This window comes from Furipterus horrens, unplaced genomic scaffold, assembly GCF_987537825.1.
Source record: "Furipterus horrens unplaced genomic scaffold, mFurHor1.1.pri manual_scaffold_3, whole genome shotgun sequence".
Taxonomy (NCBI): domain Eukaryota; kingdom Metazoa; phylum Chordata; class Mammalia; order Chiroptera; family Furipteridae; genus Furipterus; species Furipterus horrens.
Window position 1 is genome coordinate 13,857,690 of NW_028327173.1, and position 17,426 is coordinate 13,875,115.

The 17,426-nt window shown below is 54.9% G+C and overlaps 1 protein-coding gene and 1 long non-coding RNA gene across 2 annotated transcripts in view; both read left to right on the plus strand.

Annotated features, from left to right (window-relative positions):
- The window catches only part of ZBTB40 (zinc finger and BTB domain containing 40), a 65,119-nt gene extending 60,830 nt beyond the window's left edge, over positions 1-4,289 (plus strand). The window contains exons 16-18 of the mRNA XM_090268748.1: positions 69-155; positions 1,277-1,503; positions 3,277-4,289. Of these exons, the coding sequence (XP_090124874.1) occupies positions 69-155; positions 1,277-1,503; positions 3,277-3,471 (509 nt within the window). The 3' untranslated portion in view covers positions 3,472-4,289. The remainder of the gene's footprint in view (positions 1-68; positions 156-1,276; positions 1,504-3,276) is intronic.
- Positions 4,290-4,299: 10 nt separating this feature from the next.
- Positions 4,300-5,421, plus strand: LOC150014323 (uncharacterized). The gene is made up of 2 exons (XR_016509643.1): positions 4,300-4,429; positions 5,214-5,421. It is a non-coding gene; the product is annotated as an uncharacterized LOC150014323 (long non-coding RNA).
- Positions 5,422-17,426: the final 12,005 nt, after the last annotated feature.

Here is a 17,426-nt window from a genome sequence, read left to right on the forward strand (position 1 = left end):
GTACTGTCCAGCCTTAGAGAGCCTTCCTCTTGTCCCTTCCCACCACTTCTTCCCTCATTGCTTCGCAGATATGAAGTTCCATGAATGTGAGCAGTGTAAGGAGCTCTTCCCCACGCCAGCTTTGCTTCAAGTTCACATCAAGTGCCAGCATTCAGGTCAGTGCCCCTGCAGATGCTGTTGAGCTGCAGTACCCAGCGGTGAGTCTCCTCTCCACTGTCCACAGCTGTGCAGCCCAGGCTCAGTGGCTACCTGTACCTCAGTTTCCTCATCTATAAAGTGGGACAGTTGTCGTTCCTAGCTCATCAGGTAACTGACTACTTAAGAATTGACTGACTACTTTAGCAGACAGAAAGCACACAGCGGCCTGGCACCAGCAAACATCCCCTAAGCGTTTCTCTGTGATTATCTTTGTTAACTGCTATATCTCATCAAATCTAAAGTGCCAGTTAGAAGATGCACCCTTTTTAATGAACCAGTTAATCTAGGCTTCCGTGTCACTTAGAACTTACAGGCTATTCTGAGTGCTGTTTTGGACTTCACTTGACATACATTTTTATGCCTCTGTGTGCACATATAAAAAGCAAAACAGAAGAAATAGATTAGGGTAAGGCTCCAGCTTCCCAGAGCCACTTCCAGTTCAGGCTGTCGACGTGTGTGTCACCCACGTGCTGTTCCACTCTGCCATTGAGGGCACCGGTGGGGATGGAGAACGGAGTGAGGCCTTTGGCTTCGGTCTGCAGGGCACTGTGTGAAGCTGGCATGCTTTGATCCCTGCTCTGGGGATGTCCAAGCATTCTGAACATCCACCTCCTCCTAAACCTTAGAGTTCCGTTCAGTTAAAGATGTGCACCACCCCTGTCTGAGGGGTTTCCTTCCAAGCCCCAGACACGCGTTGTGCAGGTCTTGATGCTGGACTTCATCAGGTTTCAGTGTTCCACGTGCACAGTTGTTGACAGTTGTGCCCGACTGCCGCCTCGCCCATCTCAGTCCCCAGATGCCGCTGCAGCCACTCCAGAGTTGTCAGAATTTGCTGCCTGGAATTGATGAAACAGTGTCGTCAGCATCATTATCTGCGCTGAATGAGTAATGGGCTTCAGCAGAGGCAGATTTAGCCTGAACCCAGTGCCACTGAAGCTGTGGCTCAGGGAAGCTTCCGGTCCCCCAGAGCTGCACCTGCCTTTGAGCCGCGTTCCTCATTGCTCCTTCCTCCCCACGCCCCCTGCTCTTGTTTCTCTCCCCATTTCACCCCAGCCCCTCCCTTGTCTCCCTCCTCCAGGGTCACAGCCTTTCAGGTGCTTGTACTGTGCGGCCACTTTCCGCTTCCCCGGAGCACTGCAGCACCATGTCACCACGGAGCACTTCAAGCAGTCGGAGAGCACCTTCCCCTGTGAGCTCTGCGGGGAGCTCTTCACCTCCCAGGCCCAGCTGGAGGGTCACTTGGAATCCGAACACCCAAAGGTGGCGGGACCTGAAACCCAAGCAGCAGCCTCGCAGATAGTGCAGGTGAGTCGGGGGCCACCAGACCGAGGATGCTGACGTGGGGCTCCTAAGGCTTCTCTGGGCGTCTCTGTCATCCAACACCCGGCCTTTCTCTCTGGGGCTCTCCGAGGGCCCTGTAAGCCCTCCATTCATCACCAGGAGGACCTGAAAGAGTCTCTCTGGGCCTCTTACCAAACAGAAGAGAAAGTGCTAGTGTCCTGGTGGCCACATGTGGAATGTCCCCTAAGCAGTGGGAACCTAGAACCAGAATTCCAAAAGCAGAAAGAACCACCTTGGCTTCTGTCCTTATTCATGCTCTTCCCGCCTCCTGTGACCTGCTGTGTGGTGTGGTGAGAGTCGGGGGAAACCTCAGGGAGGGCACATGCGCTCTTTTTTGGAAAACCTTCAGCTGATACACTGACAGCTCTTCCGGGCTGGGCACAGGGTGCCTGTGGACACGTGGGGCCTCGCCTTCCCCTGGTGGACAGCTGTGTCAAAGCTACGCTTGCCCCAGCCCCCCTCTGTGTCCCTGCTCCTCCTTTATTCTTCCTGTCTTCTCCGGAGAGGGTAGGCAGAAAAGAACAGCATGTGGGCAGTCATTTGTGGGTGGACTGGAGAGGAGGAACTGCAGACTGATTGTATGTCCCCCGTCCAGCTTCCAGGGCGGTCATTTATAAACTGTGTGCTATAGCCTCTGGGGAGCAGAGGGCAAGGCAGGCGGGCAGGCCTCGGGGTGACTCTCCTGCCATATCAGCCAGATGGCTCTGCTTTTAGCTTTTTCTCTATTAGGATTCTTGGTAAGATGTCCTTTGAGGGAAAAAAGATTACAAGGCTGAGAGAGAAAGAAAACCCAGTTTGAAAACTACTCTCCTAGATGATTTTTGATTGAGCATCACAGTTGGTCTCTTCACTCCCAACAGCAGAGACGTGGCTGAGCTTGGCTTCCCTACTACCGCCCACTCGTGTCTAATGCCCTGCTCCCCATTTCTGGCTAGTTCTCAGGAGCCAGGGTATCTGTGCCTGCCCCCTGTGGGCGCTCTGGTTTCAAAATACTGGGGGGACATCAAGCTGTCCTGAGCTCCACAGTTCAGAAACCTCAACTTGGAGGTTCAGGCAGGAACTGGGCGCACTTAAGCACAGACTAGCTCCCCCTGAGGGGGGATGGCTCCCTTTAACAGATGCAGATTGGAACAGGCACATGCGGCCTGTGGAGGAGCGGAGGGGTTCCAGCCTTGCCTGCCTGGTGAGGCCGGTGAGCGAGTTGACGCAAGTCCCATTTCATCCCCCTGCTCTGCCTCCTGTAGCTGTCGCCCTGTAGCCAGGCAGCCGCCAAAGAAGGCTTTTCACCTCATCAAGGTCCGGAGACCCCACTCTTGGGAAGTCAAGGCTTCTGGTAGATCCTTCCAGTTTCTGTGTCTCTGGCACGAAACTGACCACCTTCAGTGGCATTCCTTTCACACGGCACTTACTCTGCAGAGTAATCCTCGAGCTGGGAAGACCCAGCGCGAGAAACGGAGCCAGCGTTCACTGGTGTGTAATCATAGAGTCCGAGCACCGGAGCTAGCATACTGAGCCAAATTACAGCGATTTAGCACACAGTTATTTACATGGTTTGCCTGCCTTCCCTTCTGCGTCACTGGTGCGTTAGATTGGCCTCTCCGCATTAGGCACATGTAATTGCTCTCCTCAGGTGAAAGCGTAAACACCATCATTACAGCGTGGGATGAAAACCATGTAAATTCTGAGGAGCGAACTGTGGACACTGCCCAGAGCAGCCTTGTGCTCTTTCCCTTTCAGGTGATCCAGACCCCAGAGCCGGTGGCCTCAACAGAGCAGGTGATCACTTTGGAGGAGACCCAGCTTGCTGGTTCACAGGTGTTCGTGGCGTTGCCGGATTCGCAGACAGCTCAGACCAGCTCTGAGCTTGTGGCAGTGACCGTGGAGGACCTGCTGGACGGTACCGTGACCCTGATCTGTGGGGAAGCCAAGTGAAGGGGTCCTGCCTTTGCAGCAGAGAGAAAGCTCCACAGCTTGCCCTTTGCCCTCTGCTCTCCATCCCTGACTGTCCTGAATGGTGAGCATGTTAGCCCAGCACCAACCAAAGTGGCCTCACTCGGGAAACAGACGGGAGACACGTCATTGTTCTCATAGAACCACCAACATCTGAGTCATCAACGCCGACACCACCGCCCTCCACAACAGGCAGGCTGACATCCCCACAGGCCTGCCATGGCCTCCGTGACACTGTCACCCCTAAGTGGGGTACAGCTTCTCAAGCAGAGTCTGCAAGAGCTGTGGGTGACCGGAGAGGTGCAGTGTGCTGGCAGCCCTCTGTGCAGAGGCTAAGGTGTGGGACTGTAGCGCACACAGTGGAGCTGCAGACACTGCCAGGGCCTCTGGCCATTTAAAACTAGAGAGAAGCACCCACAGACCATCCAGGGACCCCACCCCCACCCCCCAGCCCTAAGAACACTGGGCCCTCTCCTCACTTCTCTCATCCTCCCAGCTGCTGGGGTTGCCCCACAGCACACACACACATTGTGCGGTGATAGGGCAGCAGCAGCAGCAAATCCACTCGGGAAGGCCTCGTTTACATGGGAGTCCCACCTGGTCAGTGCAGTCAGCCCTTCCAGAAACAAGGCCTTTGGAGTGTTCCTGCTGGACGTGTTCGGCCTGAGGCCATCCGGGACGTTCTGTACCTGAGGGCTGGTTCCTGCAGCCTTCCTCGTTGTCCTCACCCCCTTCCCTAATCAAGGCCTACAATGTCTCCTGACCTGGAGGCCTGGCCCCTCCCTGCAGAGCGTGTCATACAGCTGTCATACAGCTGAGGAGGCGGCACCAGGTGGAGTAGTGCCAGGGACGGCCCCTGACTCTGCCTCCTGCCACCACTGTCCACGCTGTGCCAGGGGCCTGTCGTCTGCGCTCTTCCAGGCTGCCACTGGTGCTGCAGGTTGGTGATCCTTGGCGTCTGAATTTCACAAAGCTTTTTATCTTCAGTTCCTAACGTATAATCTGATAATGAATGGTTTGTGGAGTCCATTATGAAGTGCAATTAGATGGATGTAGGGTCCCGCCCTTTGGAGGGAATGACTAGCATTTATCTTCCTTGCCTCGGTGCCAGGAGGTTGAAGTCTGCTCGTGCAGTGTCTACACACAGGCAGGGCCCCCTGCCACACCAGGGGGCTGGGCCCCACTCAGGGTAGTGCCCAGCCTGACATTGGCCCTCATGCTAGAGGCTGGGGACCTAGCCCAGCCCTTCTTCCCAAGCACAACTCATGTCACTGGGGCAAACGGGTAAAAGGTCGATTTGGGTCACAGCAGGGACTTATTGGCACCATGCATGCTGGAAAGGCAGAAGGTGGATCCTTAACTGCCCAGTGTGCTCGCTGGCTGCCCACGGGCTGTGTCCGGGCAGCAGGTGCCGGCCTGGACCAGCTCCCCCACGGGGCTCCTGCCTCCTGCGTGTCCTCGTTTTGATATGCAAATCACTTGAGCTTCTCAGCTCAGGGATCTTCATTCTGAAGTAAATGAGGTTTTCAAAGGCAAGCCCGCCTCAAAAGCCAAAAACTGACCAGAAGATGGTGCTCAAACCTTAAGACTTTGCCTCCACGTGAGCCCTCACTGCTTCTGCCGAGCTGGCCCTCTCTTAAGGTTCTCAGTCCTCTGAGCTGTCAGGCCGGGAGAGTTCTTGATCTGCACGTGGCGAAATGGCACCGCCTGTCCCCTTGACACAGGTGAAACCCCCTGGAAGAGAGTGGCGTGGCCCGTGCTTGCAGGGGAGGGGGAGGCAGCGTCTCAGTGGCTGGGAACTGCGGTGCCATCAAGACGTCTGTCTTCCAGCCAAAACATAAATTTTAAAAAAATTGTGGAGGGCCGTAGGAGAAAGTGACTTTTCTTTTTAAAAAGTCTAATGAATAAAGAAAGCTATGTGTTTTAAGCCAAGTTTCAGACCCTGACGTGCACTGAGAAACCCTTTCCCAGTTTCGGACAGACCCAGGCTGTGACGGGACACACGTTTTCTTCATAATCACCAGCCCCGCCGGTCGCCGTGCTGGGAGCAGACGCAGAAGGCGGACGTGCTGCTGCCGGTCCTGCCTGCAGCACCCGTGGCACACGCATCAGGAGGCGTGGACCCTGTGCTCCTTCTGGTCCGGAGTGAGGAAAGGCCGTCCCGAATTTAGCCGTTGCTCTGAGTAGACCTTTGCAAGACACTGCGCTGGCAGTGATTTTCCAGTGTGACTCCCTGGAGATACCTAAGTGTGAATTTTATTGTGGAAAGACTTTTTCTAGCTCTACTTAGCCATTTTATTCTTTTCTCCCACTTCTGCCGGAGAGGCCTTCAGAATTGCCGCCCAGAGGATGTTCCCATGGTCTCAGTCCACATCACCTACTTTCCTCGCGGCGGTGGTGGTCTCGTTGCCAGGCCCCCTGCCCTGTGAGCTCCAGGCTGAACCGGGGCCTTCAGGATGGGTCAAAGAGTCTGAGGGCTCCCAGAGCTCACGGAACAGCTGGCGAGGAGGGAAAGGCAGGCAGATGCCAAGTTGGAGTCTAACTTGGTGGGAATGGTGGGAATCACTTACGAAACAGCACTTACCCAGGTAGTTGAGGCAGCACGTAGTGATTCAAGGCAAGGATTGCCATAGGAGGTGTCCAGGCTGTGAGCAGAGCTGGGCCCAGGGGGCAGCCAAGGGCCCGAGACAAAGGTGTTCACTCACTTATCTTGTAAAGCCCATCTCTTCTCTCAGAAGCTTTCTGTTTTGGAAAAGTGGAGGCCAGGACCTACCCTGTGCCACAGTGTGTGAATCCTGAGTTCCCGGTGACTCCTGTCTTTTCCGAGAAGCTGTTCTGACTCCCCCCTCCTGCTGACCACGGAACACACAGCAGCCTCCTCCCCCCGGGGAAGAGCTCCAGTAGGGGCTGAGGGATGGAGTGTGGTCAGGTCTGACAGAGTGAGTGGGGAGACAAGCTCCCTGTTTTCAGCCCCTGGTCTAATCAGGAATTTTCCCAGAATCAAAGACATGAGGGGCCCTAAGAGTTCTCTCACCCCAGGCAATGGTCTGGTCACCACAGGCTGATGGTGTATTAATGAGATGGGAGGAACGTGCCTTTAAGTCTTACGTGCCTGAGGTCAGTGAATTGACTGAGAGAAGAAATTGCTCACCTTAACACTGCAATATTTCTGTGAAGCTGGGGCCAGAAAGTTGGACAGTGATGGAGAAAATGCTAGCATGTTTTAATCAGTCCTCCCAAAGAAGGAATTCAGCAGCCCAGCCCTGCTCACTTGGCGTGATGTATCCCAGGGACACTTGGGAGATAGGGAGAAAATAGGGGTAAAAGGAGTACTCGGGGTTGAAGGGAGGGTGAAGGCAAGCTGACGCTTGTTTTGTTGCCACGGAAAACCTTGGAGCTGGTAGGACCTGGGCCAAAAGCTCAGAAGCACAGTTCAGAAACTTGCTACCCCTACGACTCGTCCTGTAATGAAGAGAAACTGTGCTTTGGGGATTACGTTGAGAAAAAAGGTGTCCCCTGGGCTCATTTAATTTAGATTGCTTCCAAATCATGGAGCTGTTTATCGTTTCCCTTACCAGGGCCAGCCCCACCACTCCCACCCGTGGTCAGGGCAACTAACCAGACCAAGACACTGTATAAAGTGGATTACAGACCATTATTCATGCTCACCTTGCACTATTCTATATAAATAAAATATGTTCTTTGAAAAACATGATGCTGCGTGTTTCAAATGGACTGGGATGATATAGACGTTTTCTCTGGCTCTGGGCAGCTGTCAAGCAGGCTTAATAGGCCTGGGGTCCTAGGGGCTATTGTGTGCCTTCAGGCATTGTCAGCATTTGCAGGGGGTGCTCTTCTGTGCTACAGGGTCTCGTTTCCTAAACCCCCTCACCCGGGGAGCAACCGTGGTGCAGCGATTTGGAGACTGACTATGTGTCAGACTTGGGCACATCCCAGCTATGCCACTTCCTGACTGTGACCTTGGGTGAGATACCCTCTCTGAGCCGCCTCCTCTGGCTCCCGTCTATAAATAAGGGGAATTACTGTATTTGCCCCACAGAATTATAGTACAGATTAAAAGCCTGGACTTAATGAATTTAGTCTTGAAAATTTTAGTTGTTATTGATGAGGTCCTTCACATACAGGTCAGCCATTGCCTGCAATTTCTAGCATGAGAAGAATGTTCATTCCTTCACGTTCATGTGTCTCTTCCAGTCTGAATCTTTAGGGATCCTTATAACACCCACCAGTTCTCATTTATCTCTAGAATCTCAACTGCCCCCAAAGCGTAAAGCGCTGAGCAGATAACTATAAAATAAGCAGAAACCTTTTGTGGTGAAAGCTGAAAATGTCACGTTGCTGGCAGCCAACAAGGAAACGAGAGGCAGATGCACAGCCAGGCTGTACACGATTTCTGCAGCAAGAATCCGTGTGTGAGGCGAGGGGAGGAGGCCTGTCCTGTGGCCTCCAAGTTCAGGTCAGCGTGGAGATTGGGGAGGGCGGGGTGGGGGGCTCTGCTGGCTTCTCCTGGGATCGTCCTGGAGTGACCCACGTGAATAGACTTGTCCAAAGCCCACAGCCGCTCTGCCTAAGCAGTGTGTGGAGAGAGAGGCTGGAGCTATTGTGTTGAGAGCAGTAATCCCGGGAGTCCCAGACAGCCGGGGGCAGTTGCAGCATGAGCTGGGCCCCCGCCGTGAAGGCGACTGTGCACAGAGGTGAAGCGCAGCTGCAGGTCAGCAGCGGTGGAGCAGAGGTAAGAAATGGGCCCAGAGGTTCCCCGGGGACCGTGATCTCAGGCCTGGACGCAGAGCTTCCCAGCCCACCTGTGACTAGACGATGACCTTGGGCAGGTCGTTCCTAACAGTGATTGTGAGGAGGAAAGTTAACATCGTGAAAGGCCTAGCAGAGTCTAGATGCATCATAAAGGACAGGAAAGAAGGACGACCCACGCATCCTAAGGTAGAGGGCCTGGAGTGAACTGCAGGGGAGTCCAGGGCCAGGCAAGGTGTACCTCTGGGCTGCACCACAGCCAGCCAGAGCCTCTGTCGCAGAGCAGAACGAATGGGGTGAGGGGGTTGGAGCAGAGACTCAGCCCCTTGCACCACAGCTAAGGGGTCATGTCTGAGCAAGGGCTCTGGATGTCAGGTGGGAACACATCCCGTGAGAGCGAGGGAAATGGGAGCACTGGCCTTCCCACCCTGCCTCTTGAACGATCATGTTCGTTGTTTGTCTTACCCTCTGAGAGCTTGTCCTCAGGGGTGCATTTGGGGTGAAAAAATAACTTGCCCTAGACCAAGAGCCATCAACCTTCGCTGGGAAATAACCCAGGGCTCAGGGTTTCCAGGAGAAAAGAGGGTCCAGGACAGAGACACAGAAAGCAGGCTCAGGTTCTCCTTGTGCTTCTGCTCTGTCTCCTGCCCTGTCGCCCAGTGCTACCCGATCACAGGTCCCGTGTCCAGGAAGGCACTTGTCTCTCCGCCGCATACTTGGCACCGGACAGTGCGGTCAGGGTGCTCAGGTGTTGCTGCCTGACCCAGACCAAGCAGTGCCCATCTCGCTCCTGCCAGCAAGGCTGTTCCCCAAGTTACCTGTGGGCTGGTCTGTCCGAGCCTCCTCCTTTCTTTGTCCTCCAAGGACAGCTCGGCAGAAGGCCAAGGGCAGCTTGCCGGGCTGGAGCTCCCTGGCTGCTCTGATCAAACACCACTCCTGCTGGCTCCTCTTGCTCTGGCTCCCCCAGCGCAGGCCAGAAACAGCTGATCAAACACATCAGAACAAATGACCTTGTCCAGGGACCCACAGTCCCCTCCAGGGGAGATTTCATAGACCTGCCATCAGGAGGGTCTGATAAGAATGGACAGGGGGTGGGAACAGGGGCCCACGGGGCTGGCACAGGAGCGAACAGCTTTTCATTCTCTTTAAGGTTGAAACTTCGTGCTTCACACAGGCTCCAGCCCAAAGCCAGCATTTCCAGAGAGGCCAGGGCTAGAGCTGCCTGTGAGCCCAGGGAGCCGAGGCGAAATGAGGGAAAGGGTAGCTGTGCCTGCACACGTGACTGGGCTGAGAGGTGTTGGGTCGGGGCCAATGTGGGCTTGGGAGCAGAGGATTATTAGATTGTCACAGGGTGGCTTCAGCTCCTCCCTGGCTGCACTGTGACCCCTTCAAGGGCAAGCTCTGTGCATTATTATTTTTGTTAACGTGCACACATGCGCAGGTAGCCTGCCACATCAGTTGTCAGACCTGAAGTTCTGGAGTCTGCAGGCCTGTTAAGTGCCCGGTCCCAGGCCAGGTGCCATGAGCATTGGGGCCATATCAGGCTACAATGGTGCGTGGTTCCTGCTCCTGGGGGACTGGTTACCTGTGGCCAGGCAAGGCGTATACATGAGAAACAAGTATGGAAAACACCCAATGCCGGTCCTAACTAAGGTCTAAAGTACCTATAAATGCTGTGTTTCTTTTTTTTTTGTCTTTTTCATGAGGATGGAGGATTAAATTTTTTAGAAATATAATAGTTACTGTTATTAAGCACTTACCACAGGCTGGACGCTAGACAAAGAGCATTATGGAATTCTTGTTTCCCCAACACCATGATGTTGATGCTGTTACCATCCCGTGCTGCCGATGAGGAAACCGACGCCAGAGAAGTCACCTGAATTATAGTCAGCGAGCAGCACAGCTGGGATTTGAACCCAGCCCATATGGCTCCAGAGCTCGCTCTTAAACCCCATGCTCTACATTCAGGCATTTCTTGCTTAATACTTAGCCATCCTTTCCAGTCCTTCAGCAGCCTGGCCTGTCTGTCAGACCTGGACTTGTCATAGGGCCTACTAAGTCTCCCTACCTGCTCTCTCCTTTTTCTATCCATCCTGCCTGAGACAGCAGCCAGGCCTAAAAACTGCGTTTTTCATCTGGAGACGTGGTGTCCAGTAGCAACAAGTCATGTCCTTTGCCGTGTTTGGAACTAGATCCATTTGTGGTTTAGGACCCACCCCTCAGTTTCACCAGCCCTCAGCCCACACCTGCCGGCTCCGGTGGGGCCCTTCCTTTGACTGGAGAAGGACGGCGTGGGGGCAGCTGAGTGCACAGGGCCTGGCATGGCACAAATATGTGGGGGGGCTCCCCAACCCAGGCAGCTCTGGGAGCTTCTTGGCTAATCTGACTTCCCCATCTCTCCCCTATTCCTGGACTCCTAAAGGAAAAGTGTTTTCTGGTACAGCAATCATTTTATTGGAAAGTATCAGATCAGAAGACAATAGAAATTAATGCATTGGCTCAGAGCCTGCTTTAGAGTCACTCAGATCTGAGTTCAGACTCCCGCTCTATTTTGTTAAATGTGCAGCTTAAGGTGTCTTAACGTCAACCTTTTTTTTTTTTGTCTGTAAAATAGAGGTAATGAAAACTCTTAGGGTAATTATGAAGGTTGCAAATGACAACATAAAAGACTCAGGTATAGGTAACGGCATGTAGCAAGTGCTCAGTAAAAATGATACCAGTGCAGAGACCCCTCTGGGTGCCTCTGAAGCTCAGGTAAGATGAGCTTCTTGAGGAGAAAGGAAGAAGAAAAAGACAGGGCCCCTGGAGGGCAGGGTCTGGTCTTCACCAACTCTCTCTGCTCCATTTCCTGGTGTCTAGCGCATGGCTGGTACGCAGGGAATACCTGTGTGTGACCAGATGCGCAGAGCCAGGAGTAAAGCCAGGGTCTGTGGACGCCTGGGACCCTGCTCCTCGTGCTGCCCCACAGAGCTGCCTAGGAGAAGACCCTGCAGCCCAAAGGGTATCAAATGCAAGCAGACTTCATAGATGTGACCGTGCGCCAAGGAGTGGCCATGTGGCCCCAGTGGAGTCAGTGTCTTGTTCCCGCATCAGTGGAACAGCTCTTATTCGTTTGGTGCCCTTCTTCTGTCCCAGCCTGGTCTGCTGAAGCAGAGAGGCACGGCCTGGTGGGAGAAGGGTTCTCAGGCAGGCGGAGCACAGAAAGGGGAGGAGGCGGCAAATGTATGGCCCCACATGGCCTCCCTCGTTTGGGTAGGGGTAACGGTAGTCCCTAAGCATGTTGCTATTTTCAGATCACTTTCATCTACATTATTGATCCTCACAGAAATATGGAAGTTCAGAGTAGTAGCCCCATCGTTACCCCTCTGAGAGTGAATGAATTCAGAAGCAGCCTCCTCAGCGGACATAAGGGTCCTCAGCTAGTGGGATTGCGGTCCAGCCCCCTGCCAACCAAGACAGGCCATTCCCACCTCTCTGTGCTGTCCCTGTGTCTCTGTGGTCCCCATTTTTCAGAGCACTTCAAATCACTTACTTGCTTGGCTGGCAGCAATGTTTTGGGGCTGGAGGAGCTTGAATTACTATTTTGCAAATGAAGAAATCAAGGTTCCAGGGGACAACATCCCTCAGTCACACGATGAGTCAGTTGCAGAAACGCAGCCAGCACAGCTGGCTCCAGCATTGCATCCACTTTGCAAGGAAAAACACAGCCTTGGCCAGGGGAAAACAGGGACTCAGGGCTCAGCCAGTGTCCTCAAGGCCGGGAGGGCTGAGTGCTGCCACGTGTTCCCCGCCGCCCCGGACCAGACCCTGCATCCATGCTCAGGTCACCTGACAATCACCATTCAGTAGGGTCCTCTGGGATGAGCGATGGTCTATTCTGTGTTGTCTGGCATGTAGCTGGTATGACTGAGGATTTGCATTTAAATGATCATGTGTGGCTGACGTTTTGGATGAGGCTTGTACAGGAAGTGGCTGAGCACAAACTCAAACCAGGAATGTCAGACTCCAAAGCCTATCATGTTTCCACTGGTGCCCAGCGTCAGGAGGGAATGCCCTTGCGTGACAAACATCGCTGCCAGGTTCCGATTCCCTAGCTTCATTTGTAAGGCCGCCCCGGCTTTACGCAAGTGAATTAGTGCCCTCGCTGCTCTGGCCCTGCTCCATCTTCCTCCTCATAGCTGTCGGTCCCATCTATGGGGCTGGGCTCTCTCCCTCCGTGGTGACTGAAGGGATGCTGACTACAATGACGTTACTGTTATCCCATTTTGCAGATGAGCACATCGAAGCTCAGAGGGTGGAGAAACCCAGGCAAGGTCTTGACAAGTTTGTCCAAGATCACCCAGCTTTTGGCTCCTCTGTCTCTCCAGCTCCAGACCAGAGCTAAACTGAAATGAGAGAGGGCACAGAGGCCGCCAGGAAGCCCTGTCCCTCCCACCGTCATTGAGAAGTCACTACACTGAGCGTGCCACCCGGGCGCCGGGCACTGTCTACATAGAGTGGGTGGCAGGGGCCAAGGGTGCCCTCAGGGGAAGGCTCATTTTTGTGTGTTTGTGGCATTCTAACAACTATTGTCGTAGGAGATACTTGCCTCAGTCGAACGCATTTTTTAAAGAGCGTTCCATAATCTTAAATGAGATGGTTGTCTCGGAACTAACAAGATCTGTGGCAATACACCAGCGCATTTATAATGGAAAATAGGGGGAAACTAAATGCATCACCACTCATGAGCTGTGTGGCCTTGGACAAGTCTCTTCAGCTGCAACCCAGGAAGCGGATTAAATCACCTCTAAGGGCCCTTCGTCAATATTCTGTGACGTACATAGCATGGGAAGTAGAGAAATCAGGACTCTGGGCCTGACTCTGCCACTGTCACGTTGTGGGACTTCCGTCTGAGCCTCGGTCTCCTCACCTGTCATGGTCCCTGATAGGCTTGCACCACACACACCCCAGCAGGACCCCATCACTCACTCACTCGGGAAAGAAACGTTGGAAGGACTCCCTGTCCTCGAGGGAAACGTGTCCATTGTGGGCCGAGAGGCCAGCACAGGTGCTGACAGAGGCCGCAGTGACAGCCTCCTGTAACTCACCATCCGCTGCAGCCCCACCTCCCTGCGCCTCAGCACCCCAGCTGAGGGGCCCTGCCAGGGAAAGACGATGCAACCACCTAAGCTGGAAGAGGGGCACTTCCCAGAGCTGGTGGGGAGGGGCTGCCCTCTGAGGACAGTGGGGCCTGGGACAGGTGCTCTGCCATGCCTGTGAGCACAGGTCTGAAGCAAACCCGAACCCCGGGTAGCCCGAGGGCTGAGGGGGCTATAGAATCACATGGTCTGATGTCAACGGCATGGCCGCCCAGTGCCCTGGCTTTGGGCAAGCCACTGAGCTCGCTGAGCCATCTTCCCTTATCTATGGAATTCGGAGAAGAATAGTGCCCCCCACCTCCAGACTATAAACTACTACCCACGGGGGTCCTTACGTGGTGCCCGGCAGAGAAGCGATGCAGGAAGTGCTTAGCATTAGCTTCCCTGGGCCTGACCCCACAAGCCCAGCTGTTGCGGGAGGAGGTGACGCCTCAAGTCTGGACATGGGGGCCCACAGGAGGAGGTCATCCGAGTGGGGGCTCCGCTCCTGCCCTGTTGAGAGGTGGTTGCCTCAGACTAAGAGGGAGAGTCAAGGCCTGAGGCTGGGAGCCTCTGTGCCCTGTGTCATGCAGGTGAGGCCTGGCTGTCTGGGTCGTCAAGACCAGACCCCCAGGTTTGTGGGGGCTTCGTCAGCCCACCACTCAGGAGGCCAGAGGAGAGAGGATTCCCTGGATACCACGGGCTGCCCCCTATGCTCTTATCAGAAGCTTTCCTGCAAGCCTTCCTGGGCGTGCAGACTCGGGCTCCCAGGGAGGGAAGGGGGAGGTGACAAGGTTCAAAGGTTCCCCACCTGAGATCCTGTGCAGCCAGCCAAGCACATGCTCAGGGGCCACACCTGCCTCCAGGGCTTGGCCTAGGCCATCCTGCACTCTCCCCAACCCCATCCTCCACACGAGCCCTCTGCCAGCCTTTCCCACCCAGCTGCTCCCCTTCCTGCACGGCCCAGCCCAAGCATCTCTCACTCCAGAAAGCTGCCAGGATCCCTCACTCCTGTGGGTGCTGTTTACAGGCAGAGCACGTGCCGAGGAGACGGGCTCGGGGGCAGCTGGAGGCCCTGGAGGCCCCAGGCCGGCAAAGCAAGGCCCAAGGGGCTCCAGAGCTGTCTTCGCAGACCTTTCAGCTGTCAGAGGGATCTGCCTAAGACTTGGATCCAACCGCATCCGCGCCCAGCTGCAACCCCACCCCCACCCCGCAGCGCCCGAGATGAAGTCCAGACAGGGCCCTGCAGGACCTGACCTCTGCCACCTCCTCAGCGTCACCGCTCACGCTCCTCTGCTCCGGACCCCACTCTCCAGGACACCAGACCTCCCACACACGCCGGCCGGCCCACCTCTGCACCCAGAAGGACAGACCGCGGCCCGCTCCCCGCGCCTCTGGTGGTGCTGTCCCCAACGCCTGTCCTTCCTGTTTCCCTGGGCAACTTCTGCTTATGCTCGAAGACATAAGCTTTGACTCAGATGCTGCCTTTTTCAGGAAGTCTTCCTTTGTGCTTGCGCTAAATTCTCCATCTTGGAATTTAGGTGACACTATAGCCGCCTGTGTATCTGCCTCGCCACCAGCACAGAGCCAGGTCACCGTTGGCATCCGTGGGGGACCGACTGCCCAGCAAGCCCTCCCGTGGAGGCCTCTCTGTGTGTCATCCTCCCCATTACACAAAGTGGAAGAAATGGGGTCTCAGAGAAGTAACGGAACTCACCGAGGCTCTGCCAGGAGATGGAACTGGGACCGAAAGCTGGACGTGTGATGTCACAGCCTCGGCTGCACTGGGAGGCGGAGGATTGGGAAATTGTGTGAACCTTCCCAACCCAGGGTTCTAGGAGTCTACCAATGTTAATATTTCAGATGCCACCTTCTCAGCCTCCGCTGTCCATACTGCCTAAAACAGTCCCATGTCACCCTCCATCCTTTTGCCCCCCTTTCATTTTCTTCACGGTGCTGCTCACGATCTAAATAAATGCCTCATTGCTCTGTCTCCTCGCCCACACTGTGAGCGCGGCCCGGCGTGGGCCTGGCCTGTCTCATTTGTTGTTGGATTCCCGGGGCCTAGCAGCACATGTGTGCTGAACACATGAGCACTTCCCATGTGTCCAGCAGGGGCTAAGCACTTCACATATGTCCCTGCAATCCTTTGAGTAGGAGTCAGGCACATTTTTCAGGTGAGGACGTGTGGCCCGAGACAGGCTCACCGGCTCAGGATCGTTGATAAGTGGCAGAGCTGGTGGTCAGGGTCACCCAATTCCAAAGCCAGGGCCACAGATGAGGAAGCTGGCACCCAGAGAGGTGCCGGCTGGCCCTGGGTCACCCGGCCGGCTTCAGCTGAAGATGCAGGCTTTGCTCTTCGCCCAGCCCTCTCCTGGTTTCCCTTGAGGGCCTTAGGCATGGAGCCGGTCATATTTTCAGAATTTCATTCTGCCCTTCATTAAGCGCGTAAGGACTGCAGCCTTCATTATTGTCCGCAGTTCAGCTTTGCTCTTTTTCTTTGTAAATGAGCACACTCCTTCAGTGGCTGCAGCGTCATTAATTCTCCGGCCCCCACCTCTGTGGAGCGCTTTAGGCCAAGGTCAGGGTCCCCAGAGGCCCCGGTGGGAGCCTTTCCAAGCTCCCACTCCACCTTGCAGCTGTTAGAACTCTCAGAAATTACGCCTTCCCATCGTCCTAAGGAACTCGTGGCCCAGGCAACACCAGGGGATACCAGAGTATGTCTTCCCAATGCTGTCCCTGAGGCCTAAGTTCAAATTTCCCAGACTCTGCTTTCTGGCTGTGTGACCTGGAACAAGTCCCTTCCCTCTGGGCCTCAGTCTCCCCACCTTTACAAGGGGGGTTCAGAGTCCTGGCTGTTTAATGGCTCCTTCAGCTCAGATGTTCTAGAACAGTGAGGTCCAATTAGAAAGATAATATGAGCCACATGTAATTCCAAATTTCCTAATACCCACATTAAAAGGGTGAAAAGAAACAGGTGAAATTGACATAAATGGTGTACTTAATCCATTACATCCAAATTATTTTCATTCTCACATGCAATCAGTATGAAAATACTAATGAGATCGTTCACATTTTTTTTAATACTAAGTCGATTCAGACTACCTACATTGCAAGTGCTCAGTAGCCACATGCCGTGCTGGGCTGGCCTTGTCACCTGGTCCTGTCCCAGCCTTCCCTCTCACCCGCCCAGGACTGCTGCGGCTCCTGCCCAGGGCTGCGGGTCCCCTGTGTCTCCCTGTGTCTCCCAGGCCCTGCTCACCTGGCCAAGTGCCAGTCTGGACAGCAGTTACAGGGCCTGCGACACCCAGGGCTTGCTCCTGGGCTGGTGGAGTCCTGTGTGGCCTGAGGGCACACGCAGTCGAATCAGCAGAGGGAGCCCGGTAAGGCTTCCCCTTCCTGCCAGCTGGGGAGGAGACTGAGGGGAGAAGGCATTGCCTTCCTCTTCCCCCAGGAAGGGCGAGGTGCGGGGGAGGGGTGTAGGGGAACAGATCTCAGAAGCCAGGTCCGTTTTCTCAGGTGTGTGTCCCTTCAGCCCAGATTCAACTGAGCAGGTGCTGGGCTAAACATAAACCATCTCTTTTTACCTCCCAAGAGCCAGGTAAGGTGTGAGATATTCTGCTTCTGCTTTCTTAGAGACGACGAAACTGAGGCTCAGACAGGTGCAGTGACTCTTTTCCCTGCTCCTATGTCCCTCTTTCATTCTGTCTCTCCCTTCCTCTCTGCGTGTGTGGATGGGTGTGGTGGGGAGCCACATGGGAAATGACCCCTGGGGCTGGGAGTTGGGGCCACAGACGGGCAGGGCAGGGCAGGACTCCCCTCGGGAAGCACCTATGGGACAGCCACACCCAGGTGGGTGGAGCTGCAGGAGCAGGTGAGGGCTGGAGACAGAATGCCCTTCTCCCACCCCACCCAGTGGCCTGAGCTCAGGCCCCTCCACAGCCCCTGGAACTTGCCTGTCTGGGTCCTTGCTGGGGGCCCCTGGACCCCACGCCCACCGGGCCTGGCGTGGAGCAGGTGCTTAGTAAGTGCACGGGATGAATGAGCATC